The sequence below is a fragment of the Mesocricetus auratus genome, unplaced genomic scaffold (assembly GCF_017639785.1).
Source record: "Mesocricetus auratus isolate SY011 unplaced genomic scaffold, BCM_Maur_2.0 Super-Scaffold_2245, whole genome shotgun sequence".
Classification (NCBI taxonomy): domain Eukaryota; kingdom Metazoa; phylum Chordata; class Mammalia; order Rodentia; family Cricetidae; genus Mesocricetus; species Mesocricetus auratus.
The window spans coordinates 51,379,696-51,400,043 of record NW_024429180.1 but is presented as its reverse complement, the minus strand read 5'-3'; the positions used below and the strand labels follow the sequence as shown (position 1 = coordinate 51,400,043).

General features: G+C 44.9%; 1 protein-coding gene across 1 annotated transcript in view; it reads left to right on the top strand.

The window, feature by feature from the left end:
- The first annotated feature begins 8,197 nt into the window (after positions 1 to 8,197).
- The window catches only part of LOC101833926 (tumor necrosis factor receptor superfamily member 10B), a 23,887-nt gene continuing 11,736 nt past the window's right edge, over positions 8,198 to 20,348 (top strand). Inside the window, exons 1-4 of the mRNA XM_013114016.3 lie at positions 8,198 to 8,534; positions 10,241 to 10,325; positions 17,379 to 17,492; positions 19,636 to 19,747. Of these exons, the coding sequence (XP_012969470.1) occupies positions 8,385 to 8,534; positions 10,241 to 10,325; positions 17,379 to 17,492; positions 19,636 to 19,747 (461 nt within the window). The 5' untranslated portion in view covers positions 8,198 to 8,384. The remainder of the gene's footprint in view (positions 8,535 to 10,240; positions 10,326 to 17,378; positions 17,493 to 19,635; positions 19,748 to 20,348) is intronic.

Here is a 20,348-nt window from a genome sequence, read left to right as displayed (position 1 = left end):
TGTTGATATGTACTACATGCCAGAGGAGACTAGAGGACATCAGATCTGTTGGAACTAGAGTTATAGACATTTGTCACCCACGTGTAAGTGCTGGAAATTGAACCCAGCTGTTCTGGAGGAGCAGCAAGTGCTTTTAACAGTCGAGCCTTCTCTCCAGACTACCTTTTCCTGTTTAAGTAGTTGCCCTTGAGTTTATGATATTCATTTCTGATTATCCTAGTTTCTTTCTATATAATACTGTCTCTTCATAACAGAAATACTTTAATAAAGTATGTGGATTTTTTAATATGAAAATAGATCTGGGATTGGACATTAGCAAAAGGTAAAAATGTAAAATAACAAAAATCTGAGTTCATCAGAATTACCTGATTCTCAAACATACATATGCACCTAATAACAAGCTTCAGAGTCTCGAATCAGGAATGCACAGGCTTAGAGAGTAACAGATAGCTCCACAGTCATGGCTAGACGTTCGACATGGCTTGCTGAGTGACAGAGTGACTAGTCATGCAATGACGATGATCATGCCATGACTAATCTAAAAAAAATCTCCCACCCTAGAAACTCTATCCACATAGATAATTTGTTCACAAATTCTGTGCATTGGAATTCTGTGCAGCAAAAACTCCAATGAAATTGTGTTCTCTAATTGCAATGGAATTGAGTTATAAAATTAGAAACAATAAATGTGTAGAAGAGAGTTACACACTCCTGCCACAGAAGCAGGTAGGATGACTGCAGATCCTCCAGATCCAATTCCCCAGTTTCATCCCCAGCTCTGCAGCTAAACACCCACTGCCGCCTCCCTTCCCCAAATGTACCCGTCTCCAGTGGATCCCAGGATCTTCTCCTCCAACCCCACCACACCCATTGCTTTATTCCAGCCCCCAACTCCAAGCAGGCACTCCCGGGGAACACACGGGTCACTCTGACCAGGGAAACAGGTAGGCTGATTGCAAATCCTCAACTCTCCCTCTGCTCCTCCAAATGCAGTGCCCCAGTCTCATCCCCAGCCCTGTAGCAGATGTTCTGCTGTGGGCTCTCCTCATTCGCTGCACTCATTCTCAGGGAACTAAGCAGATCCTGATGGAACACCCAGCCTTCCCCCTTCAGTGGACCTCTTCACCCTGCCCCAGCCCATCCTTATTCCTAAGTGTCAGCTCCCAATACTTGGAAACACATTTTTATCTGGAGTCTTTAATACCCACACTTATCAGGATCCTTGAAGAATTTCCTACCAGGAAACACACAGCCACCATACTCTCCTAAAAACCAGAGAGGAAGCAAAAACCAAGGAACAAGATGGCGGGAGCAAACTTGTACAGCCTCTGTAGAAATCAGTGTAGTGGTTCCTCAGGAAAATGAGAGTCAATCTACCTCAAGGTCCAGATAGACATACCACTCTTGGGCATATTCCCAAGGATGCTTCCTCCTACCACAAAGACACTTGCTCAACCCTCTTCATTGCTGCTCTATTCAAAATAGCCAGAAATTGGAAACAATCTAGATGTCTCTCAACAGAAGAATGGATAAAGAAAATGTGTTACGTTTACACAATGGAGTAGTACTCGGCTGTCAAAAAAAGATGACATCATGAAATTTGCAGGTAAATGGGATGAGACTAGAAAAAAACCATCCTGAGTGAGGTAACCCAGATTCAGAAAGACAGTATGGTGTGTATTCATTTATATGTGGATATTAGCTGTAAAGCCAGTGATAACCAAGCTTCAATCCATAGAGTCACGGAGAGGCTTCCAGTACTTGGACTGGGTTAAATCTAATTAAGATGTTGGTCAAAGGGGTCTCATAGGAATCCCCAAACAATCCAGGCTGTTGCCAAGACTACAGGTTTCCCTCCACAAAGTGAAAGCAAGGTCCTATTGCCGAAGCCAACACCTACACAACTCACTGAACATGAAAAGGTCCAGCTGGTACCTACATAGAGCTTTCAGCACTACATGCTAGTGTCTTTTGCACAGGAAGGTGCTCTGTATGCCACCAAAGGAGAAACAAACACCAACCCAGTCACAAACCCTCTAATCTACAATGGTGTCCTGCCTGCTAGAGCAATGGTGGTGCAAAGCTTGTGGGAGTAACCAACCAATATCTGATTTGACTGGAAGCCCATACCACGAGATGGAGCCCATAGCTAGCACTGCTTGGGTGACCAAAAACCAGTGACTAGGGACTTGGGCTGAAACCAAATACTATCATTCTAAAAAACAAACAAACAAAAAGTAACGATAAAATGACTCCTAATGACATTCTGTTATACTCATAGAGGGGTGTCTCACTCAGCCATCATCAGAGAAGCTTCTCAGGAACAAATAGAGAGACCCACAAGCCAGACCTGCACAGTGAGTGAGAGGCCTCAGAACAGTCGTTGGAAGTCCCCATCAAATCCCTCTCTTCAGGGCTCAATGAACCCCTTGCAAGAAGAGATGGAAGAAACAGTGTAAGAATCAGAGGGGATGGAGGATACCAAGGAAACAAGCCCGTCTAGATTAGTATGATCAAAGCTCATGTGGATTCAGGGTCTGAGGAAGCATGCACAGGGCTTACACAGTCTGCACCAGGTCCTCTGTGTATATATTACGGCGTCCAGTCTATGTTTTTCTGGGACTCCTGAGTGTTCCAATAGGTGGGTTCTGAGTCTTGTGCGTTTTTCCTTCTCTTCATTTGTGTTGTCCAACTTCACTGTGATAGTTTTGTTTTAATTATATTTAATTGTGCTATATTTTATTATTTTCCCTTAGAAGCCTGTTTTTGTTTTTTAATGAGAGTCAGAAAGGAAGTGGATCAGATGGGAGGAGATGGGAGGAAGAACTGGGAGGAATAGAGGGCTGGGAAACCGTAATCAGAGTATATAATTGGGGGGATCTATTTTCAATAAAAAGGAAAAAGAAAGAAAAGACACATTTAGAATCTATACAGTACTCTTATTAATATGGGTCAGAGAAGAAACTGTGGAAATTAGAAAACACTTGGACTGAATGATAACATCGATGAGCAAGCAGAGCTGAGTTTCATAAAAATGGAAGTGCTTACGTTCCTATAAAGGGAAAACTTAAGAGTCCAAGTGGTGGCACACACCTGTAATCCCAGCGCTCAGAAGATGGAGACAGGAGGAGTTTCAAGTTCCAAGTCAGACTTGGCTTCATAGCAAGGTCTTGCTGTAGGGGAGGGAAAGGAAGGAATGTATTAATGATCAAAGTTTTGGCTTAAAAGCTAGAAAAAAATGGAGTAAAATAAATAGAAGAAAAATAATAATGAGGAGAATAAATATAAAATACAAAAAACAGTAACACTGACATAGATAGTAATTTACTGAAAAGAGTAGGAAAAGGGCTGGAGAGAAGGCCCAGCAGTTAAGAATACTGGCTGCTCTTCAGGAGGACCTGGGTTCAAGTCCCAGCACACACACACACCACACACACACACACACACACCACACACCACACACCACACACACCACACACACACACACACACACACACACACACACACACACACACACACACACACACACAGAGCAGCTCAAAACCACCTGCAATTCCAGTTCCAGGAGATCAGACGCCCTCTTCTGGCCTCCTCAAGCACCATATACACATGGTACGTAGCCATATGCAGTCAAAACACCTGTACATATACAGTTAAAGGTTTATAAAAGTAAAAAGAGAAGAGTAAGACAACTTACTAGTCCTTAGCAAAGTTCATTTAAAAGAGAGGAAACCCCCCAAAATTATAAAAAATCCAAATTTTAGAAAGTGACTATCGCTATTATGATCAGTATTCAAAGGCTTTACAAGCTACTTTATATTATGATATTAGAGCCCTGCTAAAGGGGACAAATACCTTGAAAATGTTCACTAGCTAGACCAGAAGGGGCCTGAGAGATGGCTCAACAGTTAAAAGCACTGGCTGCTCTTCCAGAGGACCCAGGTTCAATTCCCAGCACCCACATGGCGGCTCACAACTGTTCGTGACTCCAGTTCCAGGGGATTTGGTACCCTTACACAGACATACATGCAGGCAAAACACCAATGCACATAAAATAAAAATAAACACAGTCTTTAAGAAAGTGTTCTTTAGTTAAAAAATAATGTAGGAAATAGAAGCTATGGTGGCTGGTCAGCAGTGAATTGTACTTGCTGTTCTTGCAGAGGACTCAGGCGTGGTTCCCAGCCCTCAAGGCAGCTGCTCTCCAGTTCTGGGAACTCTAATGCCCTCTGAGGTGTCCAACTGCACCAGCTATGTGGGCAGTTCACTTACATATATGGAAGCACCCACACATACATACGAAATAAAATAAGATTTATCTTAAAAAGAAAAGGAAAATACAAGTAATGCTACTGCCGAATACTGTCAATCATTTAAGAAAGAAATATAAATATTCTTATACAATTTCCTCCAGAGGCTTGAGGTATATTTTCTTTTTAAAAAAATAATTATTGTGGTATATTTTCTAGAGCCAGGATGATAATGACATGTGAACTGTACAAAGTCAGTGTAGAAAACGAAACTGATGGGCTAATATCCCTTGTCAATCCAGACGCGGAAATATTACCAAATCAAATCTAGCAATATGTTAAAAAAAACAAGCCAAATGTGGCTTCAAGCAAGATGTAACATCTGAAAGCCTTCAATTTAATAGCATGAAAGAGAAAAACCACAGGATCACCTCCACAGATAAAAAAAAAATCACCTGACAAATTCTAACTGCCATTCATTAAAATTCTTAGCAAACTAGGAGTGGGAGGGAGTTTCATCTGAAAAGGGCATCTATTAAACTACAACAGGCTCCAAGAGATGACTCCACCTCCAGGCCCATGACCTCAGTTTGAACATTGAAACTCACATGATAGAAGGTGAAATCCAACTCCTGCAAACGGTCCCTACCATCACACATGTCCTGTGGCATGTGCATGTGTGTACACAACACTCAATAAAATAAATGTAATAAAAAGTGTAAAACTACCACAAACATCATCCCGAATGACCCAGAAATCTCAGTAGTAGGTATATACTCAGATAATAATATTTAATATTGATTTTTTAATACTTTCCTTATAAAGCTGAGAATAAGACAAGCATATTAGCTTTTTAAATCATTTCCATTTAATGTTGCACTAAAAAGCAGTTCCAGCCAGGGCAATTAAATAAGATCTATAATCAAAAGGCATTAAAGACTGAAAAAGAAAAAACTATGTTTTTTTTTGTTGTTACAGACAAAATGATTGCTTACATACAGAACTCTAAATAACGTATAATGATGTTATATGTAGGAATGAGTTCCACTAAAAATAGCATCCAAATGTTTGGGAAAACATTTACAGATGGTGTGTGGTACCTTGTGTAGTGGTGATCATGGAAGAGAAGGGTGGAATAGTGGTGTTGTCGGGGAAAGGGTGTTTGCACATCAGTGTTGGGAATGTAAATGTGTACAGTTATTGGGAAAAGTGTGGAGGCTCTACACAAAACAAAAGTAGACCTCTTAAATGATCCAGAAATCTTACTCTCAGGTTCAGACTCAGATCATCAAAGCTGGTGTTTAAAGGTAATTCTGTTTACGTCTACCATACAAAGGGAAGGAACTTTTTTTTTTTGAGACAGGGTTTCTCTGTGGCTTTGGAGGTTGTCCCTGAACTAGCTCTTGTAGATCAGGCTGGTCTCAAACTCACAGAGATCCGCCTGCCTCTGTCACCCGAGTGTTGGGATTAAAGGCATGCGCCACCACCGTCTGGCTAAAGAGAAGGCATTCTATCATTCATCAACACGTAGATGGACCTGGAGGACACTGTGCCAATGAAATAAGCCAGATACACCAAAGGGAAGGAATATAGATAGCATGGTCTATGGCAGTGAGTCTCAACCCTCCTAGTGCTGTGACCCTTTAATACAGTTCCTCATGTTGTGGAGACCCCCAAACATAAATTATTTTTGCCGATACTTCATAACTGTAATTTTGCTACTGTTATGAATCATAATGCAAGTATCTGGTATTTCTGACAGGTGTTCCATGTGAAAGGGTTGTTTGACCCCAAAGGGATCAGACCCAAAGGTTGAGAACCAGTGGTACAAAATCTCACCACCTCAGCCTTGACTCCAGGGGTAATCAACAGTATGTACAATGTCACTGTCTTGTGAATCTGGGCTTGTGCTTCTGGCCAGCTCTTTCCTGTTCCAAACACACTGTCTTCTTCTTCCTGGCTGCTCTCTGCAGTGACTACCTTAAATGATTCAGATGCAGGTGATGACTTAAGGTTATCTCCTAACCATGGGAGTACAAGGATACCTAGGAAAGGGCACACGATCTCACTGGCCCCACAGGTGCCTTCTACAGCCAACACCCAGTTTTCAGATATCCTCATGCTTCGTCAGCCCTTCTCCATGACCTGGTGGGATCTGTGCTGAGAACACTCACCTGGAAGGCCAGCGGTGTACCACGTCTCCGGACAGCATTGTGAGCTGCTTCTTGTAATGCTGGCATTATCTGAGCCAACCAGGGAGAAGCTGGGATATTGGACAGAAATCAGATTTTCTCGCTTTTTCTTTCTTTTTTCTTTTTTTCAGGCAGGGTCTCTATTGTGTAGCTCTGGCTGTCTCGGAACTCAATCAGTAGACTGGACTCTGGCCTTGGAGTCACAGAGATCTGCCTGCCTCTGCCTCCCAAGAGCTGGGACTAAAGGGGTGCGCCACCACACCTGGCTCTAGAAGTTACAGATTCTTAATAAACTGAATACTTTATTTGGGTACCAGAAACCTTACTTGAATCATCTCAGGCTTTAAGCAACACACTTCCTGGAAAAGTTTGCATCTCCCCCCCTCTCGACACCCAACACAAATGCACACACACACAATTTTATTTGGGGTTGTGGGTTCAGAAGTGAACTGAGACAAACGTGAAGAAGTTTGTTCAATTCTGTACTGTACTAGAAAGCTGAAGGCAGATGGAAATCCTAACTCTTGTTATAATTTTTCGTTGTTGTTGTTGTTTTTCGAGACAGGGTCTCACTACATAGCTCTGGAACTTACTGTGTAGACCAGGATAGCCTCAAACTCACAGAGATATGCCTGCCTCTGCCACTGGGATTAAAGGTGTCACTGTTCCTGATATGTAGATAAATTAGATAGATGTAGTGAAATTACTAAAATGCACAAATTAAGTTTCAGTATACAATCAGTTTTAAAACGCTGATGTAGGCAGATGAGGCCAGTGTATGTGGGTCCCCCCCCCCTTTGGTTTTTCGAGACAGGGTTTCTCTGTATTGTTTTGGAGACTGTCCTGGAACTCACTCTGTACACCAGGCTGGCCTCGAACTCACAGAGATCCGCCTGCCTCTGCCTCCTGAGTGTTGGGATTAAAGGTGTGCGCCACCAACACCCGGCATGTGTATGTGGTTTTGATACAGGATTTCTCTGTGTCCTGGCTCTCATGGAACTCACTCTGTAGAGCAGGCTGGCCTCGAACTCACAGAGATCCACCTGTCTTTGCTTGTGCATAGCCACGGCCTGACAAAGCCATTTATTTCATCATTTCCTGTTCTGGGTTCTCAGATATGGCTTGGCAGCGTAAAGACTATAACAATGACAAATTAAAGAAGAGGAGGAGGAAGAGGAAACGATGAGGAAGAGGAAGGAAAAAGAAGAGGATGCAGAGGAAGAAGAGGAAGTGAAAGAAAAGGTAGAAAGGAGGAGGACTCACTACAGCAGCCACCTTCTGAGGCAGCTCCTCCAGGGATGCAAGCTGAAACTCAAGTGTCTTCTAGCTGAGTGGTTGGACGCTGGGGCGGGGGTGGGGGGGTGGGCACACGCAGGTGTTCCTGTGACCAGCTCTGTGCTGTGTTCAGTGTGCGCAAATGTAGGTCTTTAGGCAGCGAGGGGTAGGTGTCCAGTGAGCTTAGTCTTTCCTTGATGGTACAAAAGTGTTCTGAACGGTATAGTAGCACAGATTTATCTTCTGTTACTAGGGTGACAATCATAACATTAGTCAAGGAATGAAGGGGTAGGCAGACTATCGAATATTATGAGTTTTTTAAATTCATGGACATATCCATGACTTGAAAGCTATAATAAAAATGTTATGATTCTTTAAAAAAAAAAAAGTTGTTGAAGTTCTGTCCTAAGACTATACTCCCCGCGACTGCGCTCCCAGGTTTCAGTGTAGGAAAGGGATTGGATGTGATCTGGCTCCTCCCAGAAAGAATGGTGCCCGCCCAAACTCCATAAAAGTTGCTTCGCGCGCGGGAGCGGGACTTTGGGAGCCTAAAAAGTCCGGTCAAGCACGGTGCCGCAGGACGGGCACCAAAGAAATTTGCTGGGCTGAGAAAACGTCTCTTTTTCGTGAATTCTGAGAAGCCGCGGGGTTCGGGATCAGTGCAACCATGAAGTCTCTGGGACCCAGAGTGCCCGCTGCCTCTGCGGCCTGGGCAGGTCACACCCCAGGGCCCAGCCTACTCCCGGGGCGCGGACCTAGGCCTAGGGTCCTGAAGACCGGCAAGTTACAAGTTGTCGTCGTCGTCGTTCTGCTACTGGTGAGTATCGTTGTCCGTCCGGGGAGAGGGCGCTGCCCGGGCAGAGCGCACTGCCCAGTACTGGGGCAGGAAGCCGGAGACAAGTGCCCGGCAGGTCTGGAGCGCACATGCCCTGGGGCACGCGCGCGCGCGCGCGGGAGGGGATTTCTGACGGCGTGCAGGGACACCACTGTGGAGGAGGGAGAACTCGACGGTGAAGGGTGGTTCGATGGTGGGGTGGGGGTGGGGAACCCGAAGTTGGGGTAGGGCAGATTGGGATGGAGAGGTGGGCGGAGGACTTAAAACTGGGGAGGATATGACGAGGCAGGCCTCCACGGGGGGGGGGGGGGGAGGACCAGACGGCAAGTGAGAGGACCCAAAGGTGGAAGGAGGAAGGATCTGACGTTAGGTGGGAGGCTGGGCCGGGGGAGGAGGGGACAGGGAGGGGAGAGGGGAGAAAGATCTAGGTGGGGCGCAGAGAGGCGGGAAGGAAGGACCCAGCTGACCCAGCAAAACTCACCTGGGACGAGGTGGCTGGTGGAGGGGGAAGGACCTGGTTACCCTTCAGGACCCACGGGACAGAGAGAAACTAGAAGCGGATGCGGTGGGAGTCAGAGCGTGGGGTTGGCCCTGCCTAGCTGCTGGCGCTGACCTCTGACACCTGCCTTCCCAAGGTTAGGAGAAGCAGCCCTGCCAGACATTAGCTTTATCTATGAGAACATGCACGTCACAGTCTCTCTTTTTGGCCTCTTGGGCTCTGCAATTCATTGGGTTTAGAAAGAGTAAAAAGGCCCCAAGAGACCTAGAATCTGGCCTTTTCCCATCTGCCAGCACGAGATTATTGAGGGGAATTCCAGTTTCTTGGAGTCCACTGTTTCTAATAATAGTCAGAGAGGCACACACTCGTCTCTTTAGAGACACTTATTTTATACATATTCACATATTAATTATATTTTACTATATATTCATTTTTGCCAGGCTGGTTGCAGTTCTCCACCTCCTGTTTTAGTACTGTCGGGGTGGAGCATGCCTATGTCTGAAAAAAAAGCAAGTGGAATAAAAGCAGGAACCAAGGTTGAGGCATGTTCAGTCAGTGCCAGGCAGCACTGCATAAGAACCGTTTTTTTTTTTTTCCATACTCTCTTGGCTCTTAGCTACTTTTGGTACTTCTTTTTTAGCTACTTGAAAAAACAAATAAAAGAAAGAGGAAAGAGAAGCAGAGGGGTGTTTGCCAGCATGGAGAGCTGGATGGAGGAGTGAGCAGTTTGTTATTTTAATGGGTACCGACTTTCAGTTTTGCAAGATGAAAAGAATTTTGGATTTTGTTTACATGACAGTATGAAAGCACTTAGCACTGCTGGCCTGTATGCTAACAGTGATTAAGATGAAGATGTTTTAATGTACTAAGCCGGGCGTTGGTGGCGCAGCCTTTAATCCCAACACTCGGGAGGGAGAGGCAGGTGGATCTCTGTGAGTTCGAGGCCAGCCTGGTGTACAGAGTGAGTTCCAGGACAGTCTCCAAAACAATACAGAGAAACCCTGTTTTGAAAAACCAAACCAAAAAAAAAAAAAAAAAAAAAGAAACACAATGTACTGGAAAGTTTTAGAAATGAGCGAGGGTCTAAGGTCCATGTCATTTTAGAAGCTGGAGGGAAGGGAATGAGAGATGGCCTTGGGATGGTCAGAGCCAACAGCCACTTAAGGCAATTCCTGCCTTGTTTCTGCAGAATTTGATAAATACAGTGACAGGCAACCCAATTCGTGACCGCCCAGCTGACCCACAGAGCCCATCAGATGGAACCTGTCAACCAGGTACATTCGAGATTGATTGCCAGTCTTTGGCCCCATCCTCTCACCCCCAGCTCCGCGTTCTTCCAGTCTTCTGGTCCTTTCAGTTCCAATTTCTTTTCTGCCATGGATACTTATTGATCATCTTCTAAATCCAAAGTCATGAAGCTTTATCTCCATGTTTTCTGTGAGTTGTGGTAGTTTCCATTTAGTTTCTTGAATTAATTTTATATGCTGTTTTTTTTTTTTTTTATTTTACACAAGTCTATCCAGTTCCTCTTCCTTCCCTTCCTTTCTTTTTTCTGTTTTATTTTGGGAGGGAAGGGATTGCAGGGGAGGGGTTGCAGGGGTGGAGGGCAGATGCAAAGGGATGGGGAAGTGAATGGACTCAAGATGCATGATGTGAAAGACCCTTGGAATAATAAAAAGAAAGGAAAGAAGCAGCAGAAAAAGAGGAGGAGGCGGAAGCAGCAGAGCAGCTGCTGCCCCTTCCTTTTGGCCATGGCTTCAGCCTCCTTCCAGGATTGAACGGAACAGGTTGCAGGTGCTGAGAAGGCACAGTTCCCATGGAGGGGACTCTGTGCTGGAGCCACCTATACTGAAGACAGCCCATCTCTGCTGAGTGCTGCAGACAGTGGTACTTTTTTTTTTTTTTTTTTTTTTTTTTTGGTTTTTCAAGACAGGGTTTCTCTGTGACTTTGGAGGCTGTCCTGAAACTTGCTCTGTAGACCAGGCTGGTCTGGAACTTACAGACATCTGCCTGCCTGAGTGCTAGGATTAAAGGTGTACACCACCAACGCCCGGCGACAGTGGTATCTTATATTCCTTCACTACACAGACCCTGTCACTAGGAACACTATCTACTACTCCAATCAGTGGAGGACCAACCTCTTTCACTGTGATAGGGATGTAGGCCTAAGGTCCTAGAAGAACTGGAAAGAGAACAGGTACTCAATTGCTTCATCTTGAGTTGGTTTTCCACCATCTGCCTATGTAGTTTACCAAGGTTCATACTATTCTTTCCTAATCCTCTCTTTTTATTTATTGAGGTTGGGGGTCTTACTATTTAACCCTGACTGTCCTGGAATGTGCTTATGTAGTAGACCAATCTTGTTCCTGAGCTCTAGGCTAACTAGGGCTACACAGTGAGACCTACAACCCCAGAAAAGCTAGGAAACAAGGAGGACCCTAAGAGAGACATACAAGGACCCCTGAGAAGGGCAAAGAGACAAGTTGTTCCTGAGTAAATTGCAAGTGTGGGGGGAGGGGGGAGGAAGGTAGGAGAGAGGAAAGGGGGGGGGAGAACATGAGGGATCAGGAAGGTAGAGTTGAGGGAAGAACAGAAAATGAGAGCAAGAAAAATGATACCTTAATAGAGGAAGTCATTATGGGCTTAATGAGAAACCCGACACCAGGGAAATTCCTAGGAATCCACAAAGATGACCCCAACTAAGAATCTAAGCAGTAGTGGAGAGGGGTACATTAAATGCCCCTCCCCTATAATGAGATTTCTTAAATGCTATTATAGAGCCTTCATTGTGGTGCCTGCGCCATGAGCGAGTTTAATATATTGGGTGAAAGCCTAGAGATTGAACTAAAAGACAAGATGTCTGGCTATTCGTGCTAAGAGGTCTCTATTGTAGAGAGGGAGCAGACTTATATAGGAGCAGACTTATATACAGGCTTATAGCACAGTGGAAAAACCCCAGGTGGAAGAGATCGTGTTTTCCTCATGCTAGATGTTCATGTCAGTGGGGCAAGGCCAGGGCAGTGAGCCAGGACTAGAAAACAGGATGCACTTGTTGGCTGACCAGCAACTTCACAGAGATCCCATGGGGGCTGGGACCCAACATCTTCCCCATCTTTATATATATATATATATATATATATATATATATATATATATATATATATTAGTGCCTGTCTCAGGTGACTAGGACATCAATGGAGAAATCACCCAGGCTGCATGACCCTCCTGTCTTATGTTGGCTGGCATCCCCTTAGTCTCACCTGTCATTGACTGTCTAATTTTTCTGTAGACTCAACCATAGTCGGGCTGAAGGATTCTCTGTGGTTCTTGAGTGACAAATCAAGCCTGGGCTTGTCTAGCGCCGAGGTGCCTTAGCCAAATGAAGTATACGATAATAAGTCCCATGGCTACAATGCCCAGAGTTAGGGACCTGGCCCATTTTTTGATTAAGCAGCCTGCCATCTGGGATCCCCTAAGGATGATCTCTCCAGAGGATGGAGGATCCCGGGTCTCGTTCAACCTAATAATTTGATCGACCAATTGATGAGTATAAACTTTGGCAGGGGGTAACACAAATGTGCACTGGGGTAGGTGACCTGGTTTAAGGGTGTATTTAAAATTCCTACCTGGATTAAGTTATTTAAGGAGCTCTGAGTGCTGAGAGCCTCTGTTACCTCCTCTGCTGGTTTATTCACTGTGCTGGCTGTAGTTAAAGACTGTGAGATGGCAGTCCCAGATGCAATGGCTCCTGTAGCAGCAACAGCAATAGCTACAGTCACCCCAGCAGTGATGCTAAAGTCTCTTCTTTGCTGCATTAGGGCTAGTTGCATTTCTCTGGAGAAATACACTAGCATAGGTGCGATTCCAGGAACATGAACGAACCACCAAGGCTGATATTTCACCACTCCAACAGCTTTTTAAGTGGCCATGTCCTATTCAAATACTGAAAACGGGCTTTGGTTATTCATCACGGTCCATACCTGTGTCCAATTGTTTTAAATGAGTTCTTTTTTCCCCAAAGGAAAAAACTGGCGAAATGAATTCTGTGTCTCAAGGGCAAACTGCTAGTCATCCAGTTCTTTATTGGTTCCGGGATGAAAGCTCACGGGTCTGGGAAGTTGATGCAACAGGCCTGTTGAGAAACTGGAAATCTCAAGCCGAGATTTCCTTTCTTTCTCAGGCTGTAGATTCAATGACAGTAAGGGTCAGGAACGCTGGTTCAGGGGAATCTCACTCCAACTGGCTTGGGCAGGCTCCACGTATCTCACCAAATGTTCTGGCAGCCACCAAGCTTTATTCTTTTCCTGCAACAAAACACAAAGAGACCCTCGACCCCAAATTAAGGCAGAATTGTGTCTTCTCCACTGTCGAGTACATGGTTCTCTCCCCCTGACCTGAACAAAAGTCGCTCCAGTTCCATCATGCCAGAATCTGTCTGCAGCAGATTGCTCCCTGGCATCCACATTTAAAATGAAGCGGGAATGATTTAGTGCATCACGTGGGGACTGGGTACATTACTGCCCCCCTTTTTTACATCTTTTGACACATATATGGTGGCTTTTCCCGTTTGTTTAGTGGCTGACAAGAAACCTGAATACCTGTCAACTGCCATGCGCACATATTTTAACTTGTCAAATTCTGCAATATGAGTAAGAACCATTTGCTGTAATTTTTAAATTAGTTTGTGGGCACACCTCATTGTTTGACAATTTTGGTGAGCAGTCTCTTTAGTCAAACCAAATTGCTTTCTTAACATGGGCTATTCTGATGATGAAAGTTATGAGACTGCAGAGCTTTCTACCAGAGATAAAGCAACCAATTTTGTTTGAACTGTTTGCTAACATCTGTTGATGCTGGACTACACTGTAACAGTAGAAGAACTTGTCTACCCCTCCTTAGTTAACATCTAGGTAAACTGGAATCACTGAATCACTAGCAGATGCCCTTAAAAAAGTACGTAACTATTTAATATTTCCCAACAACTTCTGAAAATCACTCAAAGATTGCAAGCTATACTATGTCCCAAATAACTTTTGAAAATTACTTGAAGTTTGTGAGTGCTTTTTCTGATCCAATTTGTAAAGCTCTCGATAGCTGACTGACATGGCCTAATTGACTCCTTTGTAGGTGGGACCTAACAGGGCCGCAGTTTCCCTGAGGCTTCTTCTCAAAAACTTTTTTTCTCTAGATTTCTTTTTCCAACCATAAAAGTTTAGGAGAATACCTGTGTCCTCTCCTCTGCTAAACTCTATCATCTATGTAGATTCCCTCTGCTCTTAGGCCCTGCTGCAGGCTTCTGTTATTTTCCCATTGACTGGCTCTGAAGACTCAAATCGCCAACCTCTCCTGTTAAGAAACTGACTGGCTGGATGTTCTTTTTGGCTATATCTAAAGCAATTTAGGTAACTTCTTAACTATATTTGAAGTAACTTAAGTATCCTTTTAATCATATCCAAAGCAATTCAAGCAGTTCTTTTTGTCAACATTCACACATTCACAATCACATTTCATAATACCAGTATGGCCACACCATACATATAGAACATGCATACATCTTTTAGTCATCCTTTTTCCCTAGGTCATAATTAGTTTGTTGAAATAAAACTTCCTTAATTTAAAACTCTTGTAACAGAACAGCTCCAGCCAATCCTTGAATTAAAACAAAAAAGGCCCTCATGGCCTTCACCATCTTTTCATTCCCAATCATAACCAGGCAATTTGAGAGGAGTTGTAAGGGGTAACAATAACATCAGGTCCTTTGCCAAAGATTTGCAAACTTATCTTATATTCCCTAAGAATAAGTTGTATAACTGCTTGTGGGTATTCTCTAATTGCTTTAGAAGGAGAGGCATGATCATGTACCCAAAGAGTGGGTCCAATCTGCCAAAAGACCCTAGTGGGAGCATGACTTGAGCGAAATGTTGTCAATGACCAATAAAAACCAATCTTTTGGAATTTCTATCAGAGCAGACAAACTTGGTTGTGTGGCACCCATGGCTATCACAGTTTTACTGACCTCTCTCAAATCCTGTAACAGGTGCCATTTTCCTAATTTTTTCTTTATAACAAAAGTAGGTGTATTCCAAGGGGAGGTGGAAGGTTCAATATGTCCAGCTCTTGTACTAGCTGATGAGCAGTCTCCAATTTTATTTTAGATAGGGGCCATTGGTCTACCCACACGGGTTGTTCTTACTTAATAGGCTGTGTGGGTGGAGGCTTAGTCACAATGGCCCCAGCTAAAAATGTCCCAGTCCTGTCCAGTCTTCCAACTTACGGGTAACAGAATTTCTTAAAGCAACTGGTTGAGTGGTGATATCTGGTTGAGTAGTAATAACTGAGTGGTAAAAAGTGTGCCCCTCATCATCTCTCCATTTGAGAAGTTCTCAGCTACATTCAGGAGCTACAGCCATACCCACTCCTTGTAATGCTGCACAATTGGAGCCAATCATTAGGAGTACAGTTTAAGGCTAAACATGGGCAGGAATTTACTAACTCTTCCTCCTGGGCATTTTTAAATATTTTTTCAAGATCAGTCATTTGTTCCTTCATCTTAGCACTATCACAAGATAGGGCATCTTTCACTAATCTCCAAAGGGGAAAGGCAGCAATAGGAAAACTTTCTGGTCCCTCTTTCTGAAGAGCCTTTTGGAGATAATTTTTAACTTGTTCCCAGTCAGGGATATTAAGCCCTCCTGAGTGTAAAAACCATGGATTTGTCTTTTCCAAACTTAAAATAAAATCTTTAGCTGTCTTCCTCTCAATGTTGGTACCTTATCTCTCTAACAATTCTACTAACTGTTCTATCAATACACCTTAGAAGCTGAGGTACCCATTTTCAAAATACACCCTCACATCCTTACCTGCTGGCCAGCCTCCAGGGCAATCTCTCAGGTTCCTCTTTCTTTCCCAATATTGGTGAGTCAGGCAAAAGCCTGGAGATTTAAATAATCCACTCTCCAATTGAGGTTGATCCCTCAGGCTTGGAGATTTAACCATACAATTTTACTGTTAGAAGTTGAGGTACTCATTTTCAGTTCCTTTCTTTCCTGAGTCTTTACTTTCTTTTACAATATCCTTTCTTTCCTGATCTTTCCAAGTCTCTCCAAATCTCCATGGGACCTCCACTCGTGGTGCCCATGCCATGAGTGAATCTAACATATCAGGCAAAAGGCTGGAGATTGAACTGTCTGGCTGTTCGTGCTAAGAGAATCTTCTTTATTGTAGAGAGGGAGCAGACTTATGTACAGGCTTATAGCACAGTGGAAAAACCCCAGGTGGAAGAGTGTTTTCCTCCTGCTAAAGGCTGATGTCAGTGGGGCAAAGCCTGGGCAATAAGCCAGGACTAGAAAGCAAGATGCACTTGGACTGGAAAACAGGATGCACCATTGACCTACAGATATCATATGGGGGCTAGGACCCAACATTTCATCAAGTAGCTGATGGAAGTAGAAGCAAAGATTCACAGCTAAGCAGTGAGCCGAACTGGAATCCATTTGTAGAGAAGGAGGAATGATGAGCAAAGGGGTCAAGACCATGCTAGGGAAATCCACATAAACAGCTGACCTGAGCAAGTGGGAGCTTAGGGACTCCAGACTGACAGCTGGGGAACCTGCATAGAACCAACCAGGCCCCCTGAACATAGATGTCAGTTGGGGGCCTGGGCATTCAATGGGGCCTCTGCCAGTGGAACTAGTATTTATCCCTAGTGCATGAATTGGCTTTTTGAAGCCCATCCCCTCTGGAGGGATACCTTGCTCAGCCGAGATATAGGCGGGAGGGTCTAGGTCCTGGCCCAAATGATGTGACAGACTTCGATGATTCCCCATGGGGGGGCTCGCCCTCTCTGAGGAGTGAATGGGGGTGGGATAGGAAGAGAGTGGGGAGAATGGGAGGGAGAGAGAGCTGGGATTGATATGTAAAATAACATTGTTTTTTATTTTAAAAAATTTAAATAATAACAACAAAAAAGAGGGCCAGGCGTTGGTGGTGCACACCTTTAGTTCCAGCACTCAAGAGGCAGAGGCAGGCAGATCTCTGTGAGTTCGAGGCCAGCTTGGTCTACAGAGCAAGTTCCAGGACAGCCTCCAAAACAATACAGAGAAACCCTGTCTCGAAAAACCAAGAAAAAAAAGACAGAATTTTATTAAAAAGTTAAAAAAAAGAAGGAAGGAAAGAAAATGCTCCGTAGTCATGCCCACAGCCAGTCTGAGGAAGGCAATTCCTTCATTGCAGTCCCTCTTCCCAGGTCTGTCTGTCTAGGACACAGGTCTTCACAGCATCTCTGGAAGTCCTGAAGTTCCCTTCACTGTCTCTCTTTTCCTCCTCAGGCTACTACCTGTCAGACGAGAACGGCGTTTGCCTGCGCTGCAAGGATGGCGTAGGTTACACCGACTTTGTCAACAAGCTGAATTCGTGCAGAACCTGCAGCGTCTGTAAGGAAGGTACGGAACAAAGGGGCTGTCTCCCATCGGTGGGGCTCATAACTGCTGTGGACTTGGACACCTCAATGCCAGCCCAATTTCATCTTTCTCCCACCCTGTTCTCCGTTTATCCTTAATGCAGTGGGACACAAATTAAAAAGCCAAACCCCTGAAGAATTAATTTGTGCTGTTTCAGGAATCATTGAGACCATCAGTTGCGAGTGAGGTAGAAACCAATCTGCCCTTTGGCACCCCCAGATGCAGGACAGGGTAGTTGCCACTGCCTTCACCACCCATTCATTTATAACACGGCACACTTGGTGAGCAGGAGGTGCCCTGGTGCCAGTGGGCAAAGACTTGTCCTGAGGAGTGGCGGCCTCCACCGAGCACATGACATTAGAGCTGGGCCTTGTTCTAAGTGGAACAGGGAAGCCTCCAGTCGGAGTTCCAGCATTGAGGAGTAAAGAGCCCTGCACATTTGGAATAGGGCATTAATTCCATTCTGGGTCCAGCATGAGTCTCCTCAACTCTGTAATGGATTTGATACCCAGTAGCAAATCTTGAGTGACCACAAGTAGTAGTCTGCTTTGCATTTTCCAGAAGTTGAAGTCAGAAGGGTGGGTAATGGGATGTAACACTAGCTTAGAAAGGAAAAGACCCACTGAGAGTCTCCCCCTGTCCCTGTGGTCAGTCTCCAGCTACAGGTAACATTCTGTGTTCCATCCTTACCCTCAGAATCCATCAGCCTTTTTCTTTTCTTTTCTTTTTTATTAGTTTTTTTCGAGACAGGGTTTCTCTGTGTTGTTTTGGAGGCTGTCCTGGAACTCGATTTGTAGACCAGGCTGGCCTCGAACTCACAGAGATCCGCTGCCTCCCGAGTGCTGGGATTAAAGGCGTGCACCACCAATGCCCGGCTCAGCCTTTTTCTTAGTATTGGCTGCCTTCTAGTCCTGTGAGACCTGAGGCCACTCTTTCTAGAACCTTCAGCGTGCACTCATCTTTCCAGTTGTGGGCCTGCTAAAGTGTTTAGGTGGTAGATTATTGTTTTAATTTCTTTTCCTGTTGCTGAGATGAAAGCTCTGACAAAAGCAAGTTAAGACTTATGCACAATGGGGCTGGAGAGATGGCTCAGAGGTTAAGAACACTGGCTGCTCTTCCAGAGATCCTGAGTTCAACTCCCATCCACCACCTGGTGGCTCACAACCATCTGTAATGAGATCTGGTGCCCTCTTCTGGCCTGCAGGCATACATGCAGGCAGAACACTGTGTATGTAATAAATAATTAAGAAAAAAAAAAAAGACTGATGCACAAACTGACTTAGTGTAGCCCATTCCATGGAGAGATACATTGCTCAGCCTAGACGCAGGGGTGTGGGGGTGGAGAGGTGCCTTGATCCTTCCTCAACTAGATGTGGGACAGACTCAGACCCCCTAGGGGAGGCCTTACCCTCTCCGTGGAGCAGATGGGAGGTGGGGGGGGGGATGCGATTGGAATGTAAAAAACGTAAATTAATTTTAAAAATGTAAAAAAAACAAAAGCAAGTTAAGGAAGAATGGGTTGCACCGGCTCCCAGTTCAAGGGTACCATCCATCATTGCAGCGAAGTTAAGGTGGGCAGGAGCTTGAAGCAGCTGCTCAACTCCCGTTTTCAGAGAGTAATAGATGTGTGTGCTCAGCTCACTGTCCCCTTTTTATGAAGTTCAGGAACCTAGTCTAAGAATGGGGCCACCCAGGGTGTATGAGCCTTCCCGCCAGTTAGCTTAATCAAGATAATCCTCACAGACGTGCGCAGAGATCTGTCTCCCAGATGATGCTAGATCTTATCAAGGTAACAACTGAGATTAACCTTCATAGTCGGTTACAAAGAAAGGAATGGCTGAGTAGTTGCAGGCTGGGTTCCCAGCTGGCTCTGGGCTAGGCTTCTCTCGTTCTAGGCTCTGATCTCTTGGTAGGTGTGAGCACTCAGTCCCTGCTTAATGCTCCTCCTGTTTCCAGGAGCTTGAAGACCATCCTCTGTACATCCCTTGCTCCTGTCCTCATGTGGTGGTAATAAAAACTGATCCTTGTTACTTCCTAAGTTCAGTGGAGCTGGAGCTGAAGGAACTGTGTTGTGAGGAAGTGTTACCATGGTAATCAGGAAAACTCCTCCCTCAAACTCTTACAGATAAAGATGAAAAAAGCAGATGCATCGCCACCAGAAACACGGAGTGTCAGTGCAAACAGGAAACCTTTGAAGATGAAAACTCAACTGAGTTCTGCCAGAAATGCTCCCCTAAGTATGGCATGGGGCCCAGGGCAACCCCAGAAGACCCAAACTTCCTGTATTCTTTTTTCCTCTCCAAATCCCTGGAGTTCCCACACCACACGATATCCCTAAACATTTGGGGTCCTCTGAGCCTGCTTCTTTTCCCTTGACCAGATAATGTGTCTACTCTCCCTAGAATATAGCTTGAGAATGAGTAGCATATAGCCTGGTTTGTGTTTACATCACCTCAGAATTCCTGTGCAGACAGAAGCCTGTAAAGACAAAAGTGCTACAAGCCCACAAACATGATAACAAGGCTGTGTGTGTGGCTCCCTGGGGGTCCTCAGAGGCACCTGAGCCAACTCAGCCAGCCTCGCCCCGGGCCCTGTCTCCTCAATACCACATGTCTCACATGTCTTCAGCCGTTCGAGGGAAAGTAGTTCATTTCCTCTTCCCTGACCACCTGGTGTTGACAAAGGGACATGGCTTAGTGGTGACCACACAGGCTTCTGTCCTTCTCTTTTCCTAACTTAGGGTCTCCCAGTGGCCCAAGGCAGTCAGTTCAGCACACACCCTGCAGAAAAGGCCAAAAGGCTGTCAGCATGCCTTCAGAGAGTTCCCCAAGGGCTGCA